At 31.4% G+C, this 26,507-nt stretch overlaps 1 protein-coding gene across 1 annotated transcript in view; it reads right to left on the reverse strand.

Annotated features, from left to right (window-relative positions):
* NCAM2 (neural cell adhesion molecule 2) overlaps positions 1-26,507 on the reverse strand; it is a 246,380-nt gene that overhangs the window by 20,421 nt on the left and 199,452 nt on the right. Inside the window, exon 15 of the mRNA XM_052644625.1 lies at positions 23,932-24,112. Within this exon, the coding sequence (XP_052500585.1) occupies positions 23,932-24,112 (181 nt within the window). The remainder of the gene's footprint in view (positions 1-23,931; positions 24,113-26,507) is intronic.

Here is a 26,507-nt window from a genome sequence, read left to right on the forward strand (position 1 = left end):
TAATGGAATATTCAGTTCAGTTCAGTTGCTCAGTCATGTCCGACTCTTTGTAACCCCATGAATCACAGCACGCCAGGCCTCCCTGTCCATCACCATCTCCTGGAGTTCACTCAAATTCATGTCCATCGAGTCAGATGATGCCATCCAGCCATCTCATCCTCTGTCGTCCCCTTTTCCTCCTGCTCCCAATCCCCCCCACCAGCATCAGAGTCTTTTCCAATAAGCCAACTCTTCACATGAGGTGGCCAAAGTACTGGAGTTTCAGCTTTAGCATCATTCCTTCCAAAGAACACCCAGGGCTGATCTCCTTCAGAATGGACTGGTTGGATCTCCTTGCGGTCCAAGGGGCTCTCAAGAGTCTTACTCAGTCATAAAAGGAACAAATGTGAGTCAGTTGAAATGAGGTGGATGAACCTAGAGCCTGTTACACAGAGTGAAGTGAGAAAGAGAATAGCAAATATTTCATGTTAACACATATATATGAAGTCTAGAAAAATGGTGCTGATAATCCTATTTTCAGGGCAGGAATAGTCACAGATGTAGGGAATGGACTTGTGGACAGAGCAGGGGATGAAGAGAGTGGGAGAATGGAGAGAGCAGCACTGAAATATATACATTACCATGTGTAAAATAGATAGATGGTGGGAAGTTGTGGTATAGCATTGGGAGAACAGCCTGGTGCTCTGTGACAACCTAGAGGGGTGAGATGGGAGTGGATGGGAAGGAGGCTCCAGAGAGAGGGGATATATGTATATTTCTGGCTGCTTCACATTGTCAAATGGCAGAAACAACACAGCACTGTAAAGCAATTATCCTACAGTTAAAAATAAAAAACATTACAAAGCATACCTAATATTCTAATTAAAAAGTGAACTTAAGATTTCATATAGTTTCTTGCTCTGTTATTTAGATTGTTGCTTTCCAAAATCACTTGTCATTCATATACCTGGAAACGATCTTAAATTGATTATTTGTTGTTCTGTGATATTTTTCCAGGATCCCTCAAAATCAACAAAGGGTAGGAAAATATAGTAAAAAGAGCTAAAGTATAGAAACAAGATTAAGGTCTAGACTATGTCAACAGAAAAAAAAAAAAAGTATTTTTAAAAGACTTTAAAATGTTGATAAACTGTATAGCTTTATCAACAGTGGCAACATTGAAAATGAAGTATAATCACAGTATTGCCCACTATAGATTAAGCTGAAACCTTTGCATTTTTTAACATAATCCACTCAAGAAAGATAATAATCTTTTCAATCCTGAGGAGTTGGGTAGAGAAAAGTTGTATTTATAAGACAATTTCGTATTGGGAATACCTAACTTGCTAAACAGAACTTAAATTAGATATGATTTGTCTTTAGGTTGGATAGTTTTCTCTCAGTTATATTCAATGAGGAATCAGGCATATACATAGAAATACCATTATTATGTACTTTAGATTTTTAGAAAAATGATTCCAAGTATCTACTTTTGTATATTTGAAACATGACTTCTGCAAGTGTAATCACAAGTAGAAAAAACAACGAAGACTCTTATTCAAGCATGTTATAAAATTCACTATTAAAGGGTAAACTTTTGAAACGACTGATATAACAATCTAAGAACAATGTCCCACTCTTTTCATTTCTCCACATGCCACAGTTTTCTTCTATGTCATGACCATGGGTTTCCTGTATTCATACTGACTGTTGTTAATCCCTGAACTGATGGATCCATTCCATTTAATGTTTCTTAATTTTTTAATTGGAGGAAAATTGTTTTAGATGCTGTGTTTGTTTTTGCCATACAATTGATCCATTCAATTTGAATTCACATTTGATAGGCCTGTTTGGAGGGGTGAACTCGCCTTTAGAATCAGACCCCATTCCTGCCAGGGACACTCAGAGGGCTCAGGCAGGTGTTGTGTGCCTGGGACCTGGGAACCCCATGAAAACTGGGACAGAACTGTGCTTGAGAGTCTCCTGTGGAGGTATGGGTCAGTGGAGGACTGCGGCAATGATGGAGCAACATGAGAAATGCTGGGCTGGATGAAGCACAAGCTGGAATCAAGGTTGCAGAGAGAAATATCAATAACCTTAGATATGCAGATGACACCACCCATATGGCAGAAAGCACAGAACTAAAGAGCCACTTGAAAGTTAAAGAGGAAAGTGAAAAAGTTGGCTTAGAGCTCAACATTCATAGAACTAAGATCATGGCATCCAGTCCCATCACTTCATGGCAAATAGATGGGGAAACAGTGGAAACAGTGACATACTTTATTTTGGGGGGCTCCCAAATCACTGCAGATGGTGACTGCAGCCATGAAATTAAAAGACGCTTACTCCTTGGAAGGAAAGTTATAACCAACCTAGTCAGCATATTAAAAAGCAGAGACATTAGTTTGCCAAGAAAGGTCTGTCTCGTCAAGGCTATGGTTTTCCCAGTATTCATGTATGGATGTGAGAGTTGAACTTAAAGAAAGCTGTGCTCCAAAGAATTGATGCTTTTGAGCTATGGTGTTGGAGACGACTCTTGAGAGTCCCATGGATTGCAAGGAGATCCAACCAGTCCATCCTAAAAGAGATCAATCCTGAATATTCATTGGAAAGACTGATGTTGCAGCTGAAACTCCAGTACTTTGGCTACCTTATGGCAAGAACTGACTCATTTGAAAAGACCCTGATGCTGGAAAGATTGAAAGCTGGAGGAGAAGAGGACAACAGAGGATGACATGGCTGGATGGCATCACCAACTTAATGGACATGAGTTTGAGTAACTCCAGGAGTTGGTGATAGACAGGGAGGCCTGGTGTGCTGCAGTCCATGGGGTCACAAAGAGTCAGACACAACTGAGGAACTGAACTGAACTGAACTGAAGCCTGTTTGAGACAAATGTTTGAAATTCTGAAGTTTTTAATGTCTGATCAATGTGTCTTTAATTATATTAAATAAAAAGAAAGAAAGAATCACTGCAAACTATAACAGCAAGGGTGACTAAACATATCAATTTTGATTAATCCAAAATGTTTTAAAAATTCAAACAAACTCAAGAGCTACTACGATTGGAATTTATACTCTCTCTCCAATCCAAGCCACTCTTTTCGTTGCTTCTCTGCACAAACAGAGGACTTGCCTGGTAGCTCAGCTGGTGAAGAAACTGCCTGCAATGCTGGAGACCTGTGTTCAATCCCTGGATTAGGAAGATCCCAGGGAGTAGGGAATTGCAACCCACTCCAGTATTTTTGCCTGGAGAATCACATGGACAGAGGAGGCTGGCAGGCTATATAGTTCATGGGGTCGCAAAGAGTCAGACATGACTGAGTGACTAACACACACACACACACGACCAGAGAAAAACTGAATATCTCCTCCTATGACATGTGCTTTTATTTTAAAATAACTTTATAACATATTCATCTTTTGAGAAAAATGCAATGTACATTTACAAAATATAAAAATATAAGAAATTGAATTTATAGAAAATAAACATTGATGGAAATTATTTTCATCTCCACCATTTTGTGGCCAACACACTACAAATAGAAATATCTCAGTCACACTTTTATTCTATTTAATTATTAATGAAATATCGACAATAATTTCCATATAACCTAGCTAAAATGTTCTTTGATAATCATATATGAAGGAACTTTGGGAATTCCAAAACACTGTAGAAATATTACTTTACAAACCTGGTGGCTCAGATGGTAAAGTATGTGCCTGCAATGCACAAGACCCAGGTTTGAACCCTGGGTCAGGAAGATCCCCAGGAGAAGGACATGGCAACCCACTTCAGTATTCTTGCCTGGGAAATCTCAGGGACAGAGGAGCCTGATGGGCTACAGTCCATGGGGTCACAAAGAGTTGGATATGACTGAGTGAATAACACAAATGACCATTTTGTTTACAGCAAACTTATTACTCATCACTTGTTTATAGTATCTTCTTTTTTTTTTTAATTCATGTTGATGTGTGGCAAAACCAATACAACATTGCAAAGTAAAAAAAAATAATAATACTAATAAAAGTATCTTCTTTTAAAAAATTAGGATTTCTCTTCTTTTACCCCAATCTTCCTAGATTTCAGCAAGTATAAATACTTTAATATTGCTAGCATACATGAAGTATGGTGCATAAAATAACTGTAAATAAATGTTTATATTTTACATGTATTTTTTACTACTTTTGATAAACTATTCATTAGGCCTAAGGTTTCGGTATATTTTCATTCTTCCTGTACAGATGTGCATATCACTGTGACTAAAACATAAGAAGTTTTTTAGTTTAATATTATTTTTAAATTTTTTCATTATTTGTATAGTAAATTTACCTTTGTGATCATTGCTTTACTTCTATATGTCAAATTAAAATCTTTCCCAGTCTTTGAAAGTCTGATGTCAAAATTTAAAAAAAATAAAGATAATTATTGATAATGCTCTTATTGTCTCTGACAGATAACACTGAACTCTGCTCAGTTTGTGAACAAATAGATATATATAATATATATTGTATAGATATATGCATATTTCCTAGGTGGCACAGTGGTAAAGAATCAGCCTACCAATGCCAGAGACACAAGAGGCATGGGTTCAATCCCTGAGTCAGGAAGATATCATGGAGGAGGAAATGGCAACCCCCTACAGTATTCTTGCCTGAGAAATATGTATTCTCTTCATTTTTGTCTACTTTAGCTCACCATTAGTTTTGAGGTTCTGAATTACATTTACTGTTATTTTTATGGTTAAGGTTATTTTGCACAATATTTTAGACATGTAAATATCCATTTAAATAAAATAATAAGATTAAATCTCTTAAAAGTTTATTTTAACATGAAGTGGATCAAAGTTTCCTTCATTTTAAATTATGACTATACTTTCTTTGTGTTCTAATCACTTACTCTGTAATATTGGTTCTTTTTGGACAATTCTTGTTAATAGTATTTATGAGATAAAATAATTACATCATTCAGCTTTTTGACAAAATGTGGTCATTAGCAACTTTTTCAGTTCAGTTCAATTCAGTTCAGTCGCTCAGTCATGTCAATCCCTTTGCCACCCCCCACCCCCTGCCCACCCCGCCATGGACTGCAAGATGCCAGGCTTCCCTTTCCATCAGCAATCCTGGAGCTTACTCAAACTCATGTCCATGGAGTGCCCTTAAATGTTCACTTTATTCTGATATTCAATTGCTTATCGAACTAGTTGTACAAAAACTGTGTGGGTACAGTGTTCTATCTTACATGTTTTTCAGGGTATGATTTAAAGGAAAAATGTATATAAGGTTATATCTGTGCTGGCTGTGAAGAGAGTATTATCATCAGTGAAGATAAACATGCAGTCTTTTATAAAGGATTGCATTTCAGGCAAATAATATTGGAATTTTAAAAGGGTAAAATCTTAAAAATATATTAAAAATAAAAACTGTTAGAAACTAGAAAAATGTACATACTTGTATGTAATTACACCAATTTTTAAGTGCTTTGGGACATGTCTGAGGGATTTTTAGCTTTTAGGATCACACAGAGGTAATTAGAGGTGTTTTAAATGAACACATATTGAGTTCATTGGAGCTCTTTATATATCTAGAAACATACTATAAAAGTCATGCTGGAGATCAGTAGTTACATGGAAGTTTATATTGCATGTGATTTTCTAGCTTTCTGGTTCTTTGATAAAACCCTTTGTAGTATTCCTCATTAATTTAGGAATTGAAAATTTTCAGATTTTAAATGATATAAGCAAAATTCACCAATAATCTTTCAATATTATAAAGCCCTGTGCCATTGTTTACATATGTTTTAAAAGGAAAAGGAAAGTGAAGTTGCTCAGTCGTGTCCGATTCTTTGCCTACCAGGCTCCTTTGTCCATGGGATTTTCCAGGCAAGAGTACTGGAGTGGGTTTCCTTTGCCTTCTCCGGGGGATCTTCCTGACCCAGGGATCAAACCCGGGTCTCCTGCATTGCAGGCAGACGGTTTACCTTCTGAGCCACCAAGGAAGTTCTCATGTATGTTTTAAGTCTTCAGGTTATTTTTGGTACATCTTAAAAAGGTAGTCTTGTCTTTCTTGGGTGTAATCAGTTAAGCAATATTGATGTAGACAACTTATTACCTACTAGTAAATTTCTTTTCATACAATATTTTGGAGGGGAAGATTGTATTTTACAATTCCTTAATACTGTCTATTTTCTAGTCATTTTGATTTTTCTGTCAAAATGATATTACGTGTATAATGATTTTTTAGATGCATAAATATAATGCTAATCTACCATTTCCTTTAAAGTCCCTTTTCTCTACTAACAGGAGAGGTTTGGAAGAAGATACTCTCAAGAGGTAGCACTGATATTTCAGACGTATTTTTTAAACTAAGTTACTGATTTGAGGCAAGAAAAAGCAGTTAATTGAGGATAGTTGGTTTAGTAATGGAAAGGAAATTATAAATATACTTTACTATGCAAATTAATTAAAATTTGTAAAACCCTACACTCTTTTCTAAAAGTATATATGTTTATTTATGTATACATGTAAATATATATTTATATATTACATATATATGTACATTTACAAAGTAGGATTGTGAATGGCACGCTTTTTCAAAATATTTTCTAGTCCTTCATATCATAAAAGTTATGGTTTAGCCAAGTGATAAATCGGTCAAAGACATATGATCATCCTATGTGATAATCATATGACATGATTATCATAATGCTATTAAAGAATTCTATCAAACTGTTGTGAGACTAAAATAAGAAAAAGGCAAAGGACTCTGTTCACTGGGATTTATTAGTGTATTGATAGGGGTGAGTGAAAATGCTTTTCTAGTGGTATAACATACTGTGACCTGCGAAAATAGGTGGAAGAAGCATGTAAGCTGATGGTTAGTAGTCAAGGAAGGCATGATAGAGAAGATAACTTCTGACATGACACTGTGATGATGAGCCCATTTCAGTCAGAACATGATATGAGCAAAGAAGGAGATAAATGAAAATATACAGTATAACCTGAAGTTAGCAGATATTTATGGATATTAGGGATTTGATATTGGGGGTAATTGGTGGAAGATACTGATTAATTGATAAATTATGAGGTTAAAAAAAAGTGAACCTTTCAATTGAATAGACAAATGAATAAATAAAGCAACCAAAACAAAATAATCACCACCAACAACAAAACCTAATTGATCTTTTCTTAAAAGATGGTAGGAAGAGGCTAGAAACACATAGACAAGGAAATGGAGCCTGTTGCAATGGTTGCGAGGGGGCTAGTAGAGGCTTGGGCTACAGCGCTAAAATGTCCATCCAGCCTTCCCTCTCTCTTATTCCATACCTTTTTCTATAGTGCATATATACATGTCAATACCTGCCTGATGTTTGGATTGAAGGAGCTAGAAGATAATCAGTCTCATATTGCAATTAGTGATTTAATTCACATTAGATAATGTAGGGACTTCCTACATTATCTGTAGGGACCTTCATCTTCCAATGCAGAAGGTACAGGAAGCTAAGACCCCACATGCCTCATAGCCAAAAAAAATAAATAGATAAAACAGAGTCACTATTGTAACAAATTCAATAAAGACTTTAAAAATGGTCTACATAAAAAAATATAAAAAGTAGACACTGTATAAGATAAAATATACAATATTTTGTACTATATATGTATATATATACATATGTACCATGAATCATAATTAGTATGGGCTTTCCTGGTGGCTCAGATGGTAAACAGTTTGCCTGTATACTTATTCTATATACTTTTAATTAGAATGACCTTTCAAGTGACGCAAAATTTTCACCAATTTTTAAATATCTATCCAATCTCCCTTAAGGTTTTAGTATCTATCTTTTCTAAATTTAAAACAATTCTGTATAAAAAGTGAATAATCTAAAATACAAAAAGTATTCTTCTTCTATGAGAATGCTGATGGAAACTTGTTAAATTTAAAATATGAGTTAAGGTAACATGTTTTAATGTAAGAAAGGAAATTAAAGAATAAAATAATTGCATTAATTTTGAAAAAAAAAAAAACTTGGCTAAAAGAAATAGTAGATACCAGAATTTTTCTGATAAATATTTCAAATAACTAAAAACTTAGTAACGAATATTTTATAATTGTTGAAAACCTGGTACAAATATAAATCATGGGAAACTGTGAAATATCTAAAGCATTTGCATAGCAGAATATCTATGCTCCTATCTACACTGACATTTCAAATTGCTAATTATGTTGGAAGAAGACCACTGGCCACAAAATCCTGTCTAAAAAATGGATAGTAATATAAAATATTTTTCTATATGATAATTATTCAAACTGCTATATTTGAAGTTTATTCTTACCTCACTCACTCTATAATTTCTTCATAGTCAGTTTAAATCTTATGGTATATGTTCAATTTACTTTTCATGGAATTAATTTTGTTATTTCACATAAGACAGTGAAGCTTTTATTGATTAGCAGAAAAGGGAGCTTCTTAGAATGATGTGAATATGATCAAAACAGATATTGATCTGTTAAAAAAAAAGTGTTAAAAAAAGTGAATAGTTTAAATTTTAGGTCCTTGGTTCACTCATTAAATGGCCAATTTCATTGTTTCTTTTAATATTAAAAGAGTATTCCCTATATTTAAAACAAGGAGATTAAATTTTCTTTACACAAACAAAATATATTTTTTTCTTAAAGACTGTATTACAAAATTGAATTACATTTGTACAATAATAAACTAGAGCTTCCCAGGTGACTCAGGGGCAAAGAATCCACTTGCCAAGAAGTAGATAGAGATTTGATCCCTGCATTGGGAAGATTTCCTGTAGAAGGAAATGGCAACTCACTCCAGTATTCTTGGCTGGGAGATCCTATGAACAGAGGGGCCTGGCAGACTAAATAGTTCTTGGGGTAGCAAGTAATTGGACATGACTTAGTAACTAAAGAGCAGGAGCATCAGTATTAAACTACAATTGATGTTTTACAAATTGTTTATTGAAATTCCAGACAGTTTAACCTATTTATTATAAAATTCTTAAATATACATACTTTTGAATTTTCTAAATTTATAAAACAATAAATGCAAAATGTGAACAAATATATGAATGATATTATCATTTTTAAGGAATTTATAACCTATTAATTTTACAAAATTTCCATTTTAACATGCATTTTATTGTGTCTTAGAGACTTCCTTTTCTGCATTGGGGTTAAAAAAAAAAAACTAAGCTACATTATTAAAAGGAAACATTCTAAACATGTAGGGCCAGTTATCATTGCACACTGCATCTGAATGACTATATTGTATACCATCAACTATAAAACAGAAGTGTAGGTTTTCACTAAGAAAAATAGAGACAAACATGTTATTTATTTCATTTGGTGTAAGGATAAAACATGAAACATCCAGCCAATGGAATATCATTCAATACTACAAAGAAATGAACATGAAAAGATACAGAGGCACATAAAAAAATATAGGAGGAATTTTAGAGGTACATTACTAAGTGAGATAAGCCAATCTGAAAAGATTACTTACTGTATGATTCCATCTATATGACACTACAGAAAAGGCAAAACTATGAACATCAGTGGTTGTCAGGGATTAGCAGAGAGACAGGGGTGAAAAGGCAGGCAGAGGACAGAGGATTTTTAGGGCACTGGAACTATTTTGTATGATACCATAATGGTGAATACATGTCATTATATATTCATCAAAACCTATAGAATCTGCAAAACCAAGAGTAACACTTAATACAAACTCTGGATAAAAAATGATGTCTCAATGTAGGTTCATTGCTGGTAACAAAGGTACCACTCTGCATGATTATAATGGAGGAGGCTATGCATATATCAAGATAAGAGGTATATAAGAACTTGGTACATTACTCTCAATTTTGGTGCAAAGTTGAAACTATCCTAGAAAACAGTATATTTAAGAGCCGGAAAAAAGTTAATATTTTAAAATCTTAATGGGAATGGTTAATAGGCCTGAATCAACTGAGAATGTCTATAATTACATTTATGTCCTTTAATAACTACTAAAATGTGACATACTAAGTTATGAGTAACACACAGGCAAGTCAATCATTTTCAATTTCCCATGTTTGTATGAGGAAATCTATAAATAAACCATACTGAATACTGTTGTAGAGAAATATTTCTATTTCCTTAAGTAAACTTTCCTTCGTATCTGAGCCATTTGATGGAAGAGTAAGTCTCAGAATAGTATATGAAAATCCAATTAATTGTAATTCTGTTTTCCATCAATAAGTACCAAAAAGTATACTATTTTTCTTGTAATTTTTCAAGAGCATCAGTGAATTTTGCATTTAGTCTTTCAGGTAATGTACATATCCAGTTCAGCGTGATGAAATTATATAGAAGCAATGGTAAATGGAAATTTGTCATTCAGAGATTCTTCAAACCAGAAATGCTAGTTTGAAGAAATAATTTTTAGCTCTGTTTTAACCACATTTAAACAAATAAAATATTATATTCTACTATGATTTTTAAAATAATTTTTCTCTTGTAATAATAAATGAGAAATCAGTAAAGAAGCAAGCATATAGCCAATGTGCAAATTATGTATTGAAGTTGCTTATTTAGATTTCTAAAAATGAAAAGGATAGATGTTGAAATGGAAATATCTATTTTAGTTTTAATTAGACAGTAAAAATATTATTTTATATAAAGATAATATTATTTATTTCTACCAAAAATATAAATGTCATTTAAAAAATGTTTTTAGACGATGTATAAAAATCAGAAAATAATAAAATTTAACTTGATATGCTAAGACTATATACACCATGTGAGTTTATTATACTGATCATGAGAATAAATGAAGCTTTATGTATAAGTTGAAGTGAGAAATATAACAGCAGCTTAAGAGAAGTACCAGGACTACTGGAAGGCATGGTGGTCAGTTAATACACAGCCTTTCCTTTGCCAGAAAGTTTTTCCTATGGTCCAATCAAGAAGTCAAAGGAAGCAGGTCAAAGCTAGAAGATCATAGAAGTAATAGACAAGAGATTTAGATATACCTCCTTTCAGTGTAATTTGATAAAACAAACATACAAGGAAAACAGAATATGAGTAACTTGACTATGTCAATGACTAGTCATTCTCTGATCCTCAGATTGTTGCTATAATAAGATAATGGTGTTTGATTAGAATGCTAGAATATATTTGCTTAAATATTTTTAGATTCCTTAGTGGCCCCCCCAAATAAAGTAACATAAAGCTAACCAGGTAATATAAAATTACTGTGACAGTCACTATGAAAATGTTCAAATACCCCCAGATACTTCCCATTTGATACCATATCATTTTTAAGGAGCTTCGGGAAAAACAAAAACAAGAACAGAAAAAAAAAATCAGCTTACCTCTTTCTCTCTCCCAGTATATAAAACTTCTATAACTACTTCATCAACTGAAAGAAGTTAAGCATTGTAACAAAATATAGATATTATAATTTTCATTTTAAAACGTATGCAAACATTTTAATGAGTGGTCTTTAAGACACATATTTGGGAGAAGGCTGTTCTGGATAAAGGAAGATTAAGCATGCCTTAAAATAATGCAAATCTTGAAAACGAGTATTTTCCCTTCTGTAATTTCTACACTATTTAATTTTTAACTGGCAATCCAACAACTGACTGTTTGTAAGAGAGAAATCTATATGTATATGTTACCATACATTTATTACTTTGAGATATTGAATCTGATCAAGTTAGAAATGAAAACACACAAGACAGAAAAGGTTTGTACCAGTAATAAAGAAAACACATATAGCAAAGGTTTTCCTCAGTTTTCTTTATTACGACAATGGAGACACAGAAGTACAGAAAACAAAATGACATTTAATATATTATGAAACTCATGCATAGGATTACACATAGTGCTGGATATTATGTCACAGGTTTTAAATAAGAAATGATATTGAGGATAATACATATATAACATACATTTTATTTTAAGAAAATAAGCTATGATGAAAACAAATGCAATTAAAATGATCAGAAATAGTCACTTTAAAACAGAACTGTTATTTATAAAATCAATGTTAAGATGTGAGGTAAAAATATTCTTGAAAGAAGTTCATGAATTATGGATGTTCTTTAAAAACAGTCATTTTTAATTTCTTACTTTTTAGGGAAAAAAAGGATTTACCAGAGATTTATTTCACAGTGCCCATTTAGTACATAGATAAATATGGCATAATTTAAAAGTTATGTTATCTCTGAATATTATGCAGTGTTCCTGGTTTATAACTATATTTCCATTACTTAAAAATGGAGTGATAAAGAATAACTAAATTCAATTTGAACATACATAAATAAAGAAATTTTACAATGTACCTAGGCTTAATACAACCAATATTAGATTAGTTCATACTTAAAATTTAATTACAGTTGAATGAATATATCTTTAAAAAGTAGGTGGAATAATAGTCTACAACAAAGACACGAGGACATCAGTTGCAATTCAAATCACCGCAGATTCACTACTAGAACTTTTGAACATATGTGTTTTCCCTGGCTATTTTGTTTTTCAACTTTGCTAACTAGTAGTTAAAAACTGATATTCTAGAATAATCCACTCTTTCGGTAACACTTAAGGACAGGTATTTTAGGCTTCCAATTACTTAGTTAATAACCATGAAGGAGGGGAGCATGACTACCAGAGATCTTTATCTGATTCATAATCTTAGGTAAGATAAAGAAACTAAAGGTGTTTGGAAAATAAAGCATTGGCATTAGATTCTCATCTCTGATTTATTTCAGAACAATGAAATTAGATTGAATCCATTCTCCTACCAAAATACTGAGATGCTATTTACTTTTAAATCATTATGTGTTATATCAAATTTTTTAGCACCATGTAGTAAAAAGAGATACTACATATATCAGCATAAATCATATGGCTGATTCATGTTGATGTATGGCAGAAACCAACAAAATATTTAAAGTAATTATCTTTCAACTAGAAATAAATAATTAAAAAAATTAAAGATGTTAACTCTAGAAAATTACTCTAGTTTAGATGGTGGTTGGGCAGAAAATATGTTAATTAGATGTTTGAAACTTTTTCCCTTTAGTTAAGACCTAATATTTAGTGTTAATATCTTCTGAATTCTAAGATTATCAAGCATTAATAGTGATTAAATACTACTTCATTTTTAATGACATAATCAGCTGATTTAAATATAGGCTTTTTACCAATTTCAATTTATATTGAAATCATTTCAGGGTAATTTGTAGAATATTCATATCTCCAATCATTTGAAAATAAATTTAATCTACCCATTCAATGCATTAACTTTGTTTACGGTTTTATGACATATATACATACCACAAATTCTGAAATCTAAAAATTTAACAGCAATTAACTGAAAAGGAACAGAAGAACTGCATCTTACTTATACATGGCCAGAAATTGAGAGGGAAAGAGAGAGAGTAGGAAGGAAGGGAGGAAGGGAGAGAGAGAATAGAAAAATAAAGAAAAATTAAGAAGGAAGAATGAAAGGAAATAAAACCAAGTAAGAAAAAGCTTACTTGATTTGTACTTATTCAAAAGTGGGTTAAAGGATACTACATTATGTCTCATAGATTTGAGCCATAATAAAATACATAAAATGACAAATTTAGGTATGAACTTTTCATCTAGTATCTTTATTCAGTGAATGGAGTTCTAATATATAAGGGCTATGAAATATGTAAATGATAATATTTAATTTAGGTAATGTCCTAAGAGGTTATTTATTTAAAACTCTTAATGCTGTTAATATCATAATCAAAAACAAATAGTTGGAGAGTTTTAGATAATTTTATGATTAGAGATGTTGCTTAACTATTATAAACTGAAAATATATACAATATTAGTTATTTTTAAAAGGTAGATACAAACATTTTTACCCTACTGCATTAGTGATGCAAATATTCATCTTGAATTGTTAAAATCATTTGTAATCTAAAAATTGAATTATTTTATTCTTAGTGTAGGTGTATCATGAATAAAAAGAATGCTTTTCATATATCTGAAAGTACCCATCCAGATCTAAAAGTTCATGGCCTAATTCCTCCTCAAATATTTTATTTTGTTCAATATAAATGAAAAATCATAAATCCACCTGTCCAGATTAAAAAAATTGTATAATTTTCCTCACTTAAATTATAATTTAAATTAAATATAATTAATGGGAATTGTTAAATAGAAAATATGAGTTGTATAATCATCTCCAAATTGTATAACCTATGAACTACTATGCATACTTGTAATTTTAATTGTTAATTTTAAAAGAAATGCTGAATGCCCAAAGAGTCAAAATTATGTGCAATTTGTGCAATTATTTTTACATAACTAACATATATATGTTAATCCAATCTCTAGAATTTATTTATTTATTTACATTGTTAAACCCTTGAGATACTTTAAGCTAATAAAAAAAATTTAAGAAAAATGAAGTCATTAAGAATTCCAGTTGTGTTCATATCTACGAGCAAAGAATGCACACAAGTACATAAGTACACTTGCATAATAATGTGGGTATAGGGTTTACAAAATGTTTTTATTCTCAATGAATAGTAGTATTAGAACACAAAAGCCAAAAATGAAAATTAACTTAAGGCTCTCCTATGTAAGATAATATTTTTCATAGGAAAGGTTTTATTGCTGCCTCCTAGGCATAATCTGTTAACATATTTGAAATGCAGTTTGATGGGCCTTACAGCTATCAGATAAATAATTAGAGCTTGAATTGGGGTTGAGAGACCAGTAGGGATAAATCATAAATGGTAAAAGAAGATAAACTTGGAAAGGGTTGGAAGAAGAAAAATGATTTCAAGTTTATATAAAAAATTAATCAGGAGGCTCTATGTGCAAATAATGGTAACTATGCATAAGCAAATCAACCTAACTTTATAGCTGGTATAATATGGTCTAAACAAACTGTTAAAATGATCTAACAATTTATGATCAATACATACAACAATGAACATAGGTACATATTTCTGATTATATATAATGAATAACATAAAACTCACCTTACACACAAGCTCATATTTATACATTTAGGAACATAATTTTATTTAAAAATCCACTGGATTAAAAAAAAATATTGGATGATGCTAGGAGAATTTTTATATCTTGTTTACCAATAATCACATTTCCTTAGATCTACAGCAGATTTCAATTAGATAAAACATACTGTCAGTTAGACTTGATGGCTGTATGTAACAAAGGTAAAACTCAAGTAATAAAAAATATAATTCAGCAACATTTACATTTATTACAACGCAAAATAACAATCTGACAAGGTAATTTATACTCTCTAAGGTTTCACTTTTTGAAATGCAACAGCTGCATTACTAATAGTTTTGTGCTCTCCTATTTCTTATAGACATAAGGCAAAGCACAGGGTTTATATTTTAAGATGTCTTGGGAATATTTTTTAACTTACACAAGTCTTAGAACTGTAAAATAACTGTTCATCTAAGAATAGAAACTTGGCTAAATAATAAATAGCTTATTAATTTTAGGATTAATATCTTGACTTGGACTTAGATGTTTAAAAAACATAAATGAATAACTCAAGTGTAAGTAATTCTGCTAAGATATTAGAATTTTAATTTTAGGTTTTTTTCTGACCTGTCCAAATATCAGTTTAAGTATCATGTAAGCTATCTTCATATCATTGTTGGTGACTTTGAATTATAGATTATAAAATTAAAAAAAATCAACTCTGTTATCTTACTAAAGACATATTACATGTTCTCTACAAAAGTATTTTATAATCAGGTACTATATCAAGGTAATCTTTATGACTTTATTATGGAAATATTTATAATATTGGCAAGATCCAGTCAGGTTATAACAAATGGAAAAATTTGTTCATGCAAGTGTTACTGGAACTCCTTTCTTTCCTAGCACTTGCTACATATCAGTAGTCAACACATCTGCAAGTCTTATCCAAATCCATGGAATGTAAGATGCAATCATGGAGTGTAGTATAAAATTATAGTTAGTTCTTCAATACACAGAAACACTGGTTATTTTAATTTTAAAAGCTAGAACATTTCCAATAAATAGGTTAAATCCCAACAATGCATGAATTGGTAGGAGGAAATACCTTTGTCTCAGCAGGGGAGAAGGAAGTGTGTTTAACTTGTAAATGGGTCACTTCTGCGTTCTTTAGGTTTGCTGTTAGCTCAGAAGAAAGAAATATGGCAGTGGACAGCGAAGAGTTTGGAAAGATAAATTACAGAAAACAGACTACCAACAGTTGGTCCACTTTTGCATCTTACATAATAGGATCCTGTAAGTATTTCATTGAAGACATAAAAACAATAAATACAACAAAACAAATTGTTTTTGATGAATGAATCTCAAAGCCCAGAAATCATCATTTGATTTACCATGTGAGCCATTGTCATTCTTGTTAATATATGTAAATTTGATTTCCCCCAATTGTCTTGAATACTTAGTAAGAATTCCTTGCCAGAGTGTAGCTGGGAGTAAAAAACACAAAATAGTTTTTTTCTCATTTGTAGTGAATGAAATGTGAAAATAAAAATCATTGCTCATGCTACTTCATCAAATCCAGCCTCCTCTCAGTGCTGGAATCTAGTAACATGTCCTCATCTCAATCTCATCTTCAGGAAAGTAGTGGCTAAAACATTTATTCCCCTCTGATCTTGCAAAGAAACTGACTCAGGTTTTCAGGAAAAAGTAAGATTTTATATTAGAACATGAATACTTGATGTTACCTCAAAACATAATTTAAACCTAGTACACAGGTTTTAAAATAAAATCTACTTTAACTTACTATTTACTTTGGGACAAATGCAGAAAGGTAGTTTTATTTAATGAAAACTAAAAGTCTAGATTTTTGGTATTCAAATTGAAGAAATGAATCTGGTTCACTTTAATTCCTTATGATATTTTATGTCAATAAGAGGAAAATCAAGCAGCACATAGGATATACACATTTAATGTAATAAAAGCTATCAGGTTTATGTTTTATATAAATAGTAAACACTATGGAATATTATGTTTATAAAGTTCTAAACCCTACATTTAAAGGAATAACAATCAAGTCGATATGAGAGAGCCACAATTCTACATCACAAAATTCCTATTTATATAATATTTGGCCATGGATATTGAGTTATATTTGTAAAATAATCAAATGAAAGAAGATTAGATATAGCAAATGCTTAAGTTCCAAATGGACTTCTGTGGTGGCTCAGACAGATGGTAAAGAGTTCCCTTGCAAAGCAAGAGACCAGGGTTCGATCACTGGGTCAAAAGGACCTCTTGGAGAAGGGAATGGCTACCCACTCCAGTATTCTTGCCTGGAAAATTTCATGGACAGAGTCTGGTGGGCTATACAGATCATGGGGTCACAAAGAGTTAGACACAGCTGAGTGACTAGCATTTTCATTAATGAAAGTGACATGATATTTAACAAGGCCAACTTTAGAAATTAAAAAAAGTTGAGAATGAAACAAATTACTCTGTGAACTAGTACTTGAAAGAAACAATCTTGGTTCAATGTCCTTCTGTGATTTCCTGACAAACTGTATAAAGGTCAACAATTTGGGGTAGGGAAAAAAGGGTCACTATTCGTGGGTAAGGACACATGCATATTTAGTTGGACGTTAGAAAATACTTTATTGCAACTTTAGATTAGCCTTGTAAGTTTTCAGGGCAAAAAAAGGAAATATATGATATAGCAACATTAAAACATGAAAGACAAACTTATGACTATAATGAAAGAAAACGCAGCAGCATTCAGCTGCCATGACTGGCTTCCATTTTCGCCTTTATTCTCTTCACAGCATTTATCTGTATGATGAAAATTATTTTTGAAAGTAGAACAAGAAAAAAATAATTAAGGAAAAAGAGTAGAGTTACAAACATGAAAATAAAGGAAAAGAAAAAAGTGACAGTAGGAAAGAAAAAAGGAGAAAATAATTAATACAAGATGTACACAAAGCTACTACCAATTATGTACAAAAAAATATTTTGATACAAGGCAAAGAACAAAAAAATCTAGTATAAAATACTTCTAAATATTTGTCACATATTAAAAATATAACTGAGGCTCAATATTAATAATGTTTATTTCACATAACATAGACATTAGTCATATCATTGATTTCTCAAATGTGAACATTGTAAATATTTTTTACTGAAGATACAATGACTAGTCCAGTCAATCCACGGTGTCCCTGGTAAATTCACACTATTACTTAAATATGAACCTCATCATATTCTGTTATGTTTGCTAATAGTACTTTTTTTGCTGTAATATTTTGTTAGAAAACACATTTAATAAAAAGAGTTATATTTCAATAATGAATGAAGTACCAAGAAATATAATTAAAAGTATAAGTTCATGCAGAGAAAATTTGAAAAATAGAAGTGAGGAACATTAACTCAACTGGCCATAGGTACATATGACATATACGTTACTGTTGCTCATTTAAAATAATTTTGAGAAACAAAGATAATGAAAATAATTTACAGAAATTTATTTTTATATTATGTGCAAAACCAAATAAATATTGCCTTGAACGTATCATTAGTATTTAGGCTTGGCTGAGATTTCCACATTGTTAAAATGAAGTTCTTACCCATTAACTGAACTTCAATCTCACCATTATTTTAGAATTTCTTTTTATTCTAAAACAATCATAACCTTAAGAAAACATTTTAGTATTAGCCATAAACTTGAATATTTCATTTTCTGTTCATGTTATTTGGAGATGAAATATATACTAGTCTTGTTGAAAGTTAGAGTTGAATGCCATTAAATAATTTCACTCTGTAGTTTATTATATATATAATCAAAAAGTTGATTATAATAAAAACTAACTGAAGAAATGTTAGCAATATATTTATTGGTGATGATTTATGTCACTTCTCTATATGGATGGAATTATGTGTCACCAAATTATATTGAGTCAATGTAAATATTAAACAGGTCTTCAATTCATAGTAACAAGAAAAGAAAAAGGAAGCAGTTGCTAAAGGGTACTAAGGTGGTTTTTGGTTTTGGGGATTTTTGGTTAAACAAAAAATATTAATCATGGTGTAAAGCCAAAGGAAATTGTGAAAAATATTTTCAGAGTAATTTTATTACTAAGAATTTTTAAGGCATTAGATTATAGCCATTCTAGCACATTAGGAATATTTTTAGCCATTGAAATTACTGAGGAAATCAATAAATATCATTTTATCAGTCTCTAGTTCCATAGATGGTTTTGTAGTCAGTTTTACAAGAGTAATTTGTTATCACTACCAAATATTTTCAATGTTTATAAAATAAAATGAGATATAATTATGCAATATGAATATCCCAAATTGACTGTGATTGTTATTTTGCACACTTTTTATGTGAATCAAGGAACACAACATTCAAAATAAACACATATTTAATAAGTGAGAATAGGAAAATATCACTAATCATAAAACATTAAAAAAATCTGAACCATAAGCTATGGACTGATGCAGTGTCCACTAAAATACATACATAGAAAAGCCACTATTATGAATAGAATGTATTACATATGGATGTAAGGTAAGCCTATTGTTTAAAAACAGTCCCTCAGTCCAACAAATAAATATACTGTAGATTTAGCTTGTTGCTTTACTCAAAGAGTTAAATATATCTGAATGTACATAAGTAATGGGTTTTTTTTTTAATTCAAAGTCTGTACACTTTATTTAGACAGTCTATAATGCATGCTATTTAAAATATAAATTAAAACTAAATAAAATTCTAAATTTCATGTATTTTCCAGTTAAATAAGACAAGATTTGCTAGTTTATTATATATAACTGATTTTAAATGTTTGAATTTATAATGTGTATTTTAAAATTGAATAAGAAATTATATGAGTAATTATACTGAAAGTATATGAATACATTTTTCCCTATTTTGCTGATACATAATTTTAACTCTATAGTATTTCGTGGGTTTAAAGGCTCCCTAGTCTACCATCAACCATCACAGCTTCTAAAATTGCCCCAAGAATTGTCCTAGGGCTAAATCAAACAATTCTTGAACAATAAGGGTATATCTTTTATCTGTCTTTCCATGAGACCTTAGTAGTCTCTGGATTCAGTCACAAAAATTATACATTATTTTGTGACATATTTATAGATAAAATAAATATTTTATTGCTTCCCCTTTTCCAGTAAGCTGCTGTATCAGCTGTACAGTTTAGAGGGCATGAATTCTATCTTCTAACTTCTCAGATGGTTTTGTCTGTACATCTGTGACTTTCCTTGACTGACTGATCTCTTTCCTCAGCTGTATAACATGCTCTAGCCTTTTTCATCATAAAAGTCTTAACACTGATATTTTCCCCACTCTACTCACCTTCATAAAAAACTTCTTGAAACCCTTAAATTAACATGGAGTCTATACCTGCTAACTTTCCACAAGATCCTCAGCCCATTCCCACCTAATTTCTCTCCCCAAAATTCCAGCACAGCTGTAAACAGACTTCACACTTCTTTCAACTGAGTTTTGTTAACTTCTCAGTAGCTTCTGGAGGGACAAATATGATTGATAACTTTTATTCTGGAAATATGACTCCCTCTTAACTTCCAAGATATTACAGCCTTGTGTTTTTCCAGGAACTCTATGACATCTTAGTCTTATTGGGGGTGGGGTGGGGCTGCTTTCCTCTTCATGTATATTACAGTTCCCTGAGATGCAGCTATTAACACTCTATTATTCTTCAATAACTCAACAAGCACCCTGTGAATACCGATGCTGTACCAGTCACCCTTCTAGGTACTGGGAAGCACTTATGAGTATCACAGACATCAGTTATTTTTCATAAGGTATAGATATTACTCACTGTATGGTTTTATCCCCACACAGGCCTAAATACCAGTCACTCTTAAGGCTGACGACATCACAGTGCATATTTCCAAGTCATGGCTGTCTTCTCATCTCCATACACACATATCTAACATCTATTTGACATTTTTAAGTTAATGAATAATGAACTTATCTTATGTTTGATATTTATTCTAAAAATCCTGCTCTGTTTATGATTCTTTACTTGCAGAAATGATAACAGCAATGTTAGAGTTGTCCAAGCAAGAAACTCAAAAGTCATCAATATCTACTGAATCCACTGTTTTAAATAGGCAGGTTAGTCTACATCTACAGTGTGCCTGGAATTTATTCAATGTTTTCCCTTTTTTTTTTTTACTGTAACCACATTTTTTTAAAGCATTCATGTTCATCCATCTCTTGCCTCTACCAAGATGAACTGTGTAAAATGTTCATATGCTGATATAATTTCTCTGCTTCAAATGATTTCTTATGACTTTCAGGATCTGTTTTATTTATATGGTTTTTAGAAGATTTTGGATTATATAGGTCACAGATACCTCTGAATCCTTATTTTTGTTCACACACTTCCAGGTTCTTTTCCAGCCATGCTTTTGCTAGGTCTTAAACCAAATCAATTTTTTTTTTTCCCCTCAAAAACTTCTTTCTTTCCTTTGAAGGCTCACTCCATACAAGTTTCTTTCAGAAAGTCACTTTCCAAGGGAATCCTTTATTAACCCCCATCTAACTCTATACACTAGCTAAACTTGCCAAAGACTTTCCTGGCAGCATATTGCACCAGCATATCTTAGTTGTAATTACTTGGTGGTTATTCTAATTCTTGATTTATGTCTACCTTCCCTCTATATTGTACAGTCTTTGAGTACAGGAGCCAGTTTCATACTTTTCACAGATAATTTCTCTGTACACATCACAATACTTTTCACAAAGCAAGACCCTAATAAATACCTGGAATGAATGAATGAATAAATCTTAATCTCATTGCAGAACCAGAAGAAACTAGTGCAGAGATTAGGAAATATGCATCAAGAGAAGCTAAATGACATGAGCAAAGTTCAAACTATAAATTGTTTTCCTTCTAGGCAGTGCTTGCAAACTGACTTTCCAAAATCGAAATAAAAATTTTTTATAGTAAATGCATTATAGCATACTTTACTTGTTTCTCTGCGTACATATATATGTTACATATATATACACACACACACACACATATATATATATATACACACACATATATATATTCTGTCTTTGTTTACTTTTTGGATTATACTTACTATTCATTTTATTTACAACAGTGTCTTATAAAATAGCATAGCAAGAACTCTGGGAGTATAATGTAACCTGCCTGAAATCTATTTTTTTTTTTTTTTTTACAGTTTGTGTTTTATCTACAAAATATAACTAAAATACTGCCTTTCATTTCATAAAATATTCATTTTAATCTTGATAAAAGTAATTATTCTCCTCAAGTATATGAGCTAAATTAGAAACGTACAGGGATGAATTTCACTCTTGCAATCTGCCTTTGAAGATTCTGACTCAGATTAAGAATCATATGTATATCATGGTCTGATTTCTTCATAGAGGATAATTACTACAAATGTAATTCCTTTTAACTGTAGACGCAGTTATTGATGTTTAAAACTCACAGAATCAACAAACTTGATAGTTCATTCAACCATTATTCTTATTTAGGTGTATCATCTTAAAGGACATAGAATTTGTCATATGGTTTAAAGTAGCTCTGATCTTAAACAAATACTTTAACTTCTCGAAACTGTATCTGTAAAATGAGGATAGCTCTTCCTTGCTCAACTCAGATTCAGGAATAAAATGAAGTCATAAATGCAGAAGTACTTTATAAATTATAAAAAGTGCCACTACAATATAAGATATCCAGCTTTCCATATTATTTCTAGATACTTCCAACTTTCTAATTTCAAGTTATAATTGGAAATACTTATTAATTATGTGATACAAAGCTATGATATAAATTAATTTTAAACTAAGCAATAGTAGTTATTTTTAATAGATTACTGAATAAATCTGCTTTCAATTGAAAAATGATGTATGATATAACAAATCCATACCAATGAAATTCGTATTAATTTGAAATTACAAGAGTATTAAACAACATGACTGAACTGACAAATTTTATGTTTTCCAGTCTCAAAAATATTAGGCAATAATACTGATACTCGATTATAATATGACTTAAATAAGTCATGTTTATGAATATACAGTTCTGATGTCTCACTGATATATAAAAATATATGTGTATATATACATGTATGTATAGAATTTACCATTAAATATTAAATATAATATGTGAAAGAACAATTAATATTAAAATATGACCAATATGACAATTCATTGACAGAGTTAACTGACTGAGTCAGGACAAATTCTCCACCTCTATAGCATTTATCTGAAAAAGAAAAATTGATATACCTTCTATAGATTTTGATAACATCACTAGCATAAAATGATGTAACCACTATTAACTATTAAAAGTAGTCACCAGTGTGCTGAGCCTGCCAGTGATGAGTGGCCTGAAACATTTTGAGCTTCTTTGAAACTCTATTCACTGTTCTTTCTAAGGGGTATCTGTGGTTGTTTCTGCCTCATTGTGTGATAGAGTTTATCTTTCCAAACACAACTTGCTTGATCAGGCATGAATAGGCTCATAATTATCTTTGGCCGTATCTCTAACTGGAGGACTGGGCCCCATGTGTTTGGCAGAGAAGTTTTCTCCTTTGCAAAAGCTTTTTCTGGGCCCAAATAATATTTTTCATGTTGATTTTCAACAGTTTCTTTTACCCTCTAACCTCCCCTTCTGCTCATTCTCTCTCTACCACTTCAACCACTAAAGTCTAAAATTTTCAAAGTGCATTTACAAATGAACCAATCTTTCTGGCAACAGCAATTGAGAAATTGTAATTAAGACATGTAAATAACCATGACTAAAACATACAATGTTACTTCCTGCTATAAAATTATGTTTTCAATATCAAGAAAAAAATCCAGAAGTGTTATAAAAGATACTATCATATTTCCTTTTAGCCTATGAAGGCACATGGTTTGCTTACCTTTAATAATGTTGGGCTTAGGAGGCATGCTGAATTCATAGACTGTTGGTTCTGAATATCCCAATCTATTGGCAGCTGTAATTTGAACTTCATACCCCATTGTCCACTGTAGATGCTCCAAAATAATGTGGTCTTTATTTCCTTGCACTTTTTTCTCTAGCCACTGATCTTCTTTATCTTTCTGCAAAGTCAATACAAACATATTTTGTAAATATCCATGCACTAAAGTTGTGATCATTAAAAAAATAATTTATCTTGAAATGGAGTGAGTGAGTTTAATAAAATCAAAAAAGGATATTTCCTCTTTCACTGGGATAAATTAAACTGTATATAGACGAAGTTGTTTCTAAGGTTTTTCCCCACTAAATATTTAATGCTTTTTAAATTTGCTGAAGAGTGTTGATTCATAACTAATACTTGATGATTCAAATGATAATTCACCTCCATTGAGTTTTTAAAATTTCACGTATATTAATTGCTATTTATTCACTTTGTTGATTATTAATAATATATAAATAGGGACTATAAAATACTATATATAGAAAAAGCTTAATATGTCCATTTAAATAATTACCAGAGGCTATTGTTTGGGGCACATGGGAGGAGGTGTATTAAAAATAAAGTTTGGATTTTTTTAAATAGATTAAAATTTTAACCATCATTTTTAATACTATGTTTGACTTATAATGAAACAACATGTGACAAAAATTATTACCTTTAAATAGGTTTTTAGAATAAGAAAATAAAAAATAATATCCTATTCTTGAACATTCTACACTTAAATCCCGAATCTTTTTCTAAAATAAATGTTTTGGACATATTTGAATTACCACTTATTTGAAAAAAAATACTATGACTACAGTCACAAATAATTGAAATAATATATGGATTAAGCTGTCTTTAAAAATGCATTCAGTTGTGCCGTGTGTTAATACAATCTGAACACAGGTTAAGTGTTGAAACGGTAACCTCTCTGCTACTCTCCCTCACCTCTATTACAGAAACAAGGGGAGCAGCTGCCTCTGTTTACTTTCATGAGGAAACAATAAGGAAAACTGAGTAATTATGCATTCCTGGGCATTAAGAATCATTACCACTTAACAAATAGTTAATTAGCATTAAAGAGAAAGTAGTTCTATAACATGTGTGTCACTCAGTTGTTTCGACTCTTTGCAACTCATGGCCTGTATTCTGTCAGGCTCCTCTTTCCATGGAATTTTCCAAGCAAGAATACTGGAGTGGGTGGCAATTTCCTTCTCTAGGTGATCTTCTCAACCCAAGGATAGAACCCACATCTCTTGCATCTCCTGCATTGGCAGGCAGATTCTTTACCACTAGTGCCACCTGGGAAGCCCTCTTTCTATAACAGCTATACAGAGTTGAAATGATATTTTCTGAAATCACATATTTAATAATCCATTACTGCAAGTGAAAATCTCAATTTACCAGAATTGTAATTATAAATATACTGTAATGATAGATAGATATATAGACAGAGTAACAGATCCATTGATTGATCCTTTTTTAACCTCACAGCTCAATCAAGTATTATTTAATTTTGAGCCAATATTTTACAATATTTATTTGACTAGAAAAAATAATAACATTTTCTACATTTATGGTGAAAATTGAGGATTTATTATCTAAAATCAAATTGTGGAAGTTAAATTCATTATTGCATTAAATTGACAGTATCAATAATACAAATATGAAGTATCCTTCAAAAGGAGATAAGACTTCATTACAGCTTTAGTACCATTCTAAGATTCTCTTTTCTTTATAATTATTTTTGGTTCTGCAGAACTTTTATTATAAAGGAAATCATCTGGTCTCTTTTATTGTTTCATCTAAAACTGGAGATATTACTTCCCTCCCCACAGTGAGGCCAACGACTTTGGACAAGCACTTAGAATTATCATATAAACAAGGGTTATGTTCCATTGCTTTTAAGACTTATAAATCAATTAGACTAGGCTGGTGTCCAGTGTTATAAAGTGTACTGGAAAAGCCATTGGAAAACAATTTGGACCAGAAAACTTTGCAACTCATCTAAGCCACTAAATGACTAGTAAATTTAAGGAAGGATCCTAGGTACATTTTTTAAGTGTTTGGGACAACTGTATCACTAGCCATGATTATCCCAACATCTGCTTTCTTCATCATTCATTTGTCAATTATTCAGTCTTTAGTACGGTAGTGAGACTGTTCTAGAAATATGAAGACAATAGTTAGCAAGAATGTTCAACACTTATTTTAGACTTTACAAACAAGCACAGAAGGAGGACATGAAGTCTGAAAAACAAGAAGGTGTTTTGTGAGTATATATTAATAACAGGAAGGATTAAGAGAGTCCAGGAACCAGGAAGGTTTTCTCAGGGGAGGTAATGTCAACTTAATAGGAAATAAGAAATTCCAGTTCCATTTTTCTTTTCATTCTTCCTCATTGAGTTAATGAAGATGTGATTCCTTCACAGAAGTTTTAAAATTGCAAAAAGAGGCACAACGATAGAAAACCTCAGAAAGATGCATAACCACTGGGAGATGCAAAAATAGCCACTTTACGTTTATTATTATAG

This window comes from Budorcas taxicolor, chromosome 1, assembly GCF_023091745.1.
Source record: "Budorcas taxicolor isolate Tak-1 chromosome 1, Takin1.1, whole genome shotgun sequence".
NCBI lineage: Eukaryota > Metazoa > Chordata > Mammalia > Artiodactyla > Bovidae > Budorcas > Budorcas taxicolor.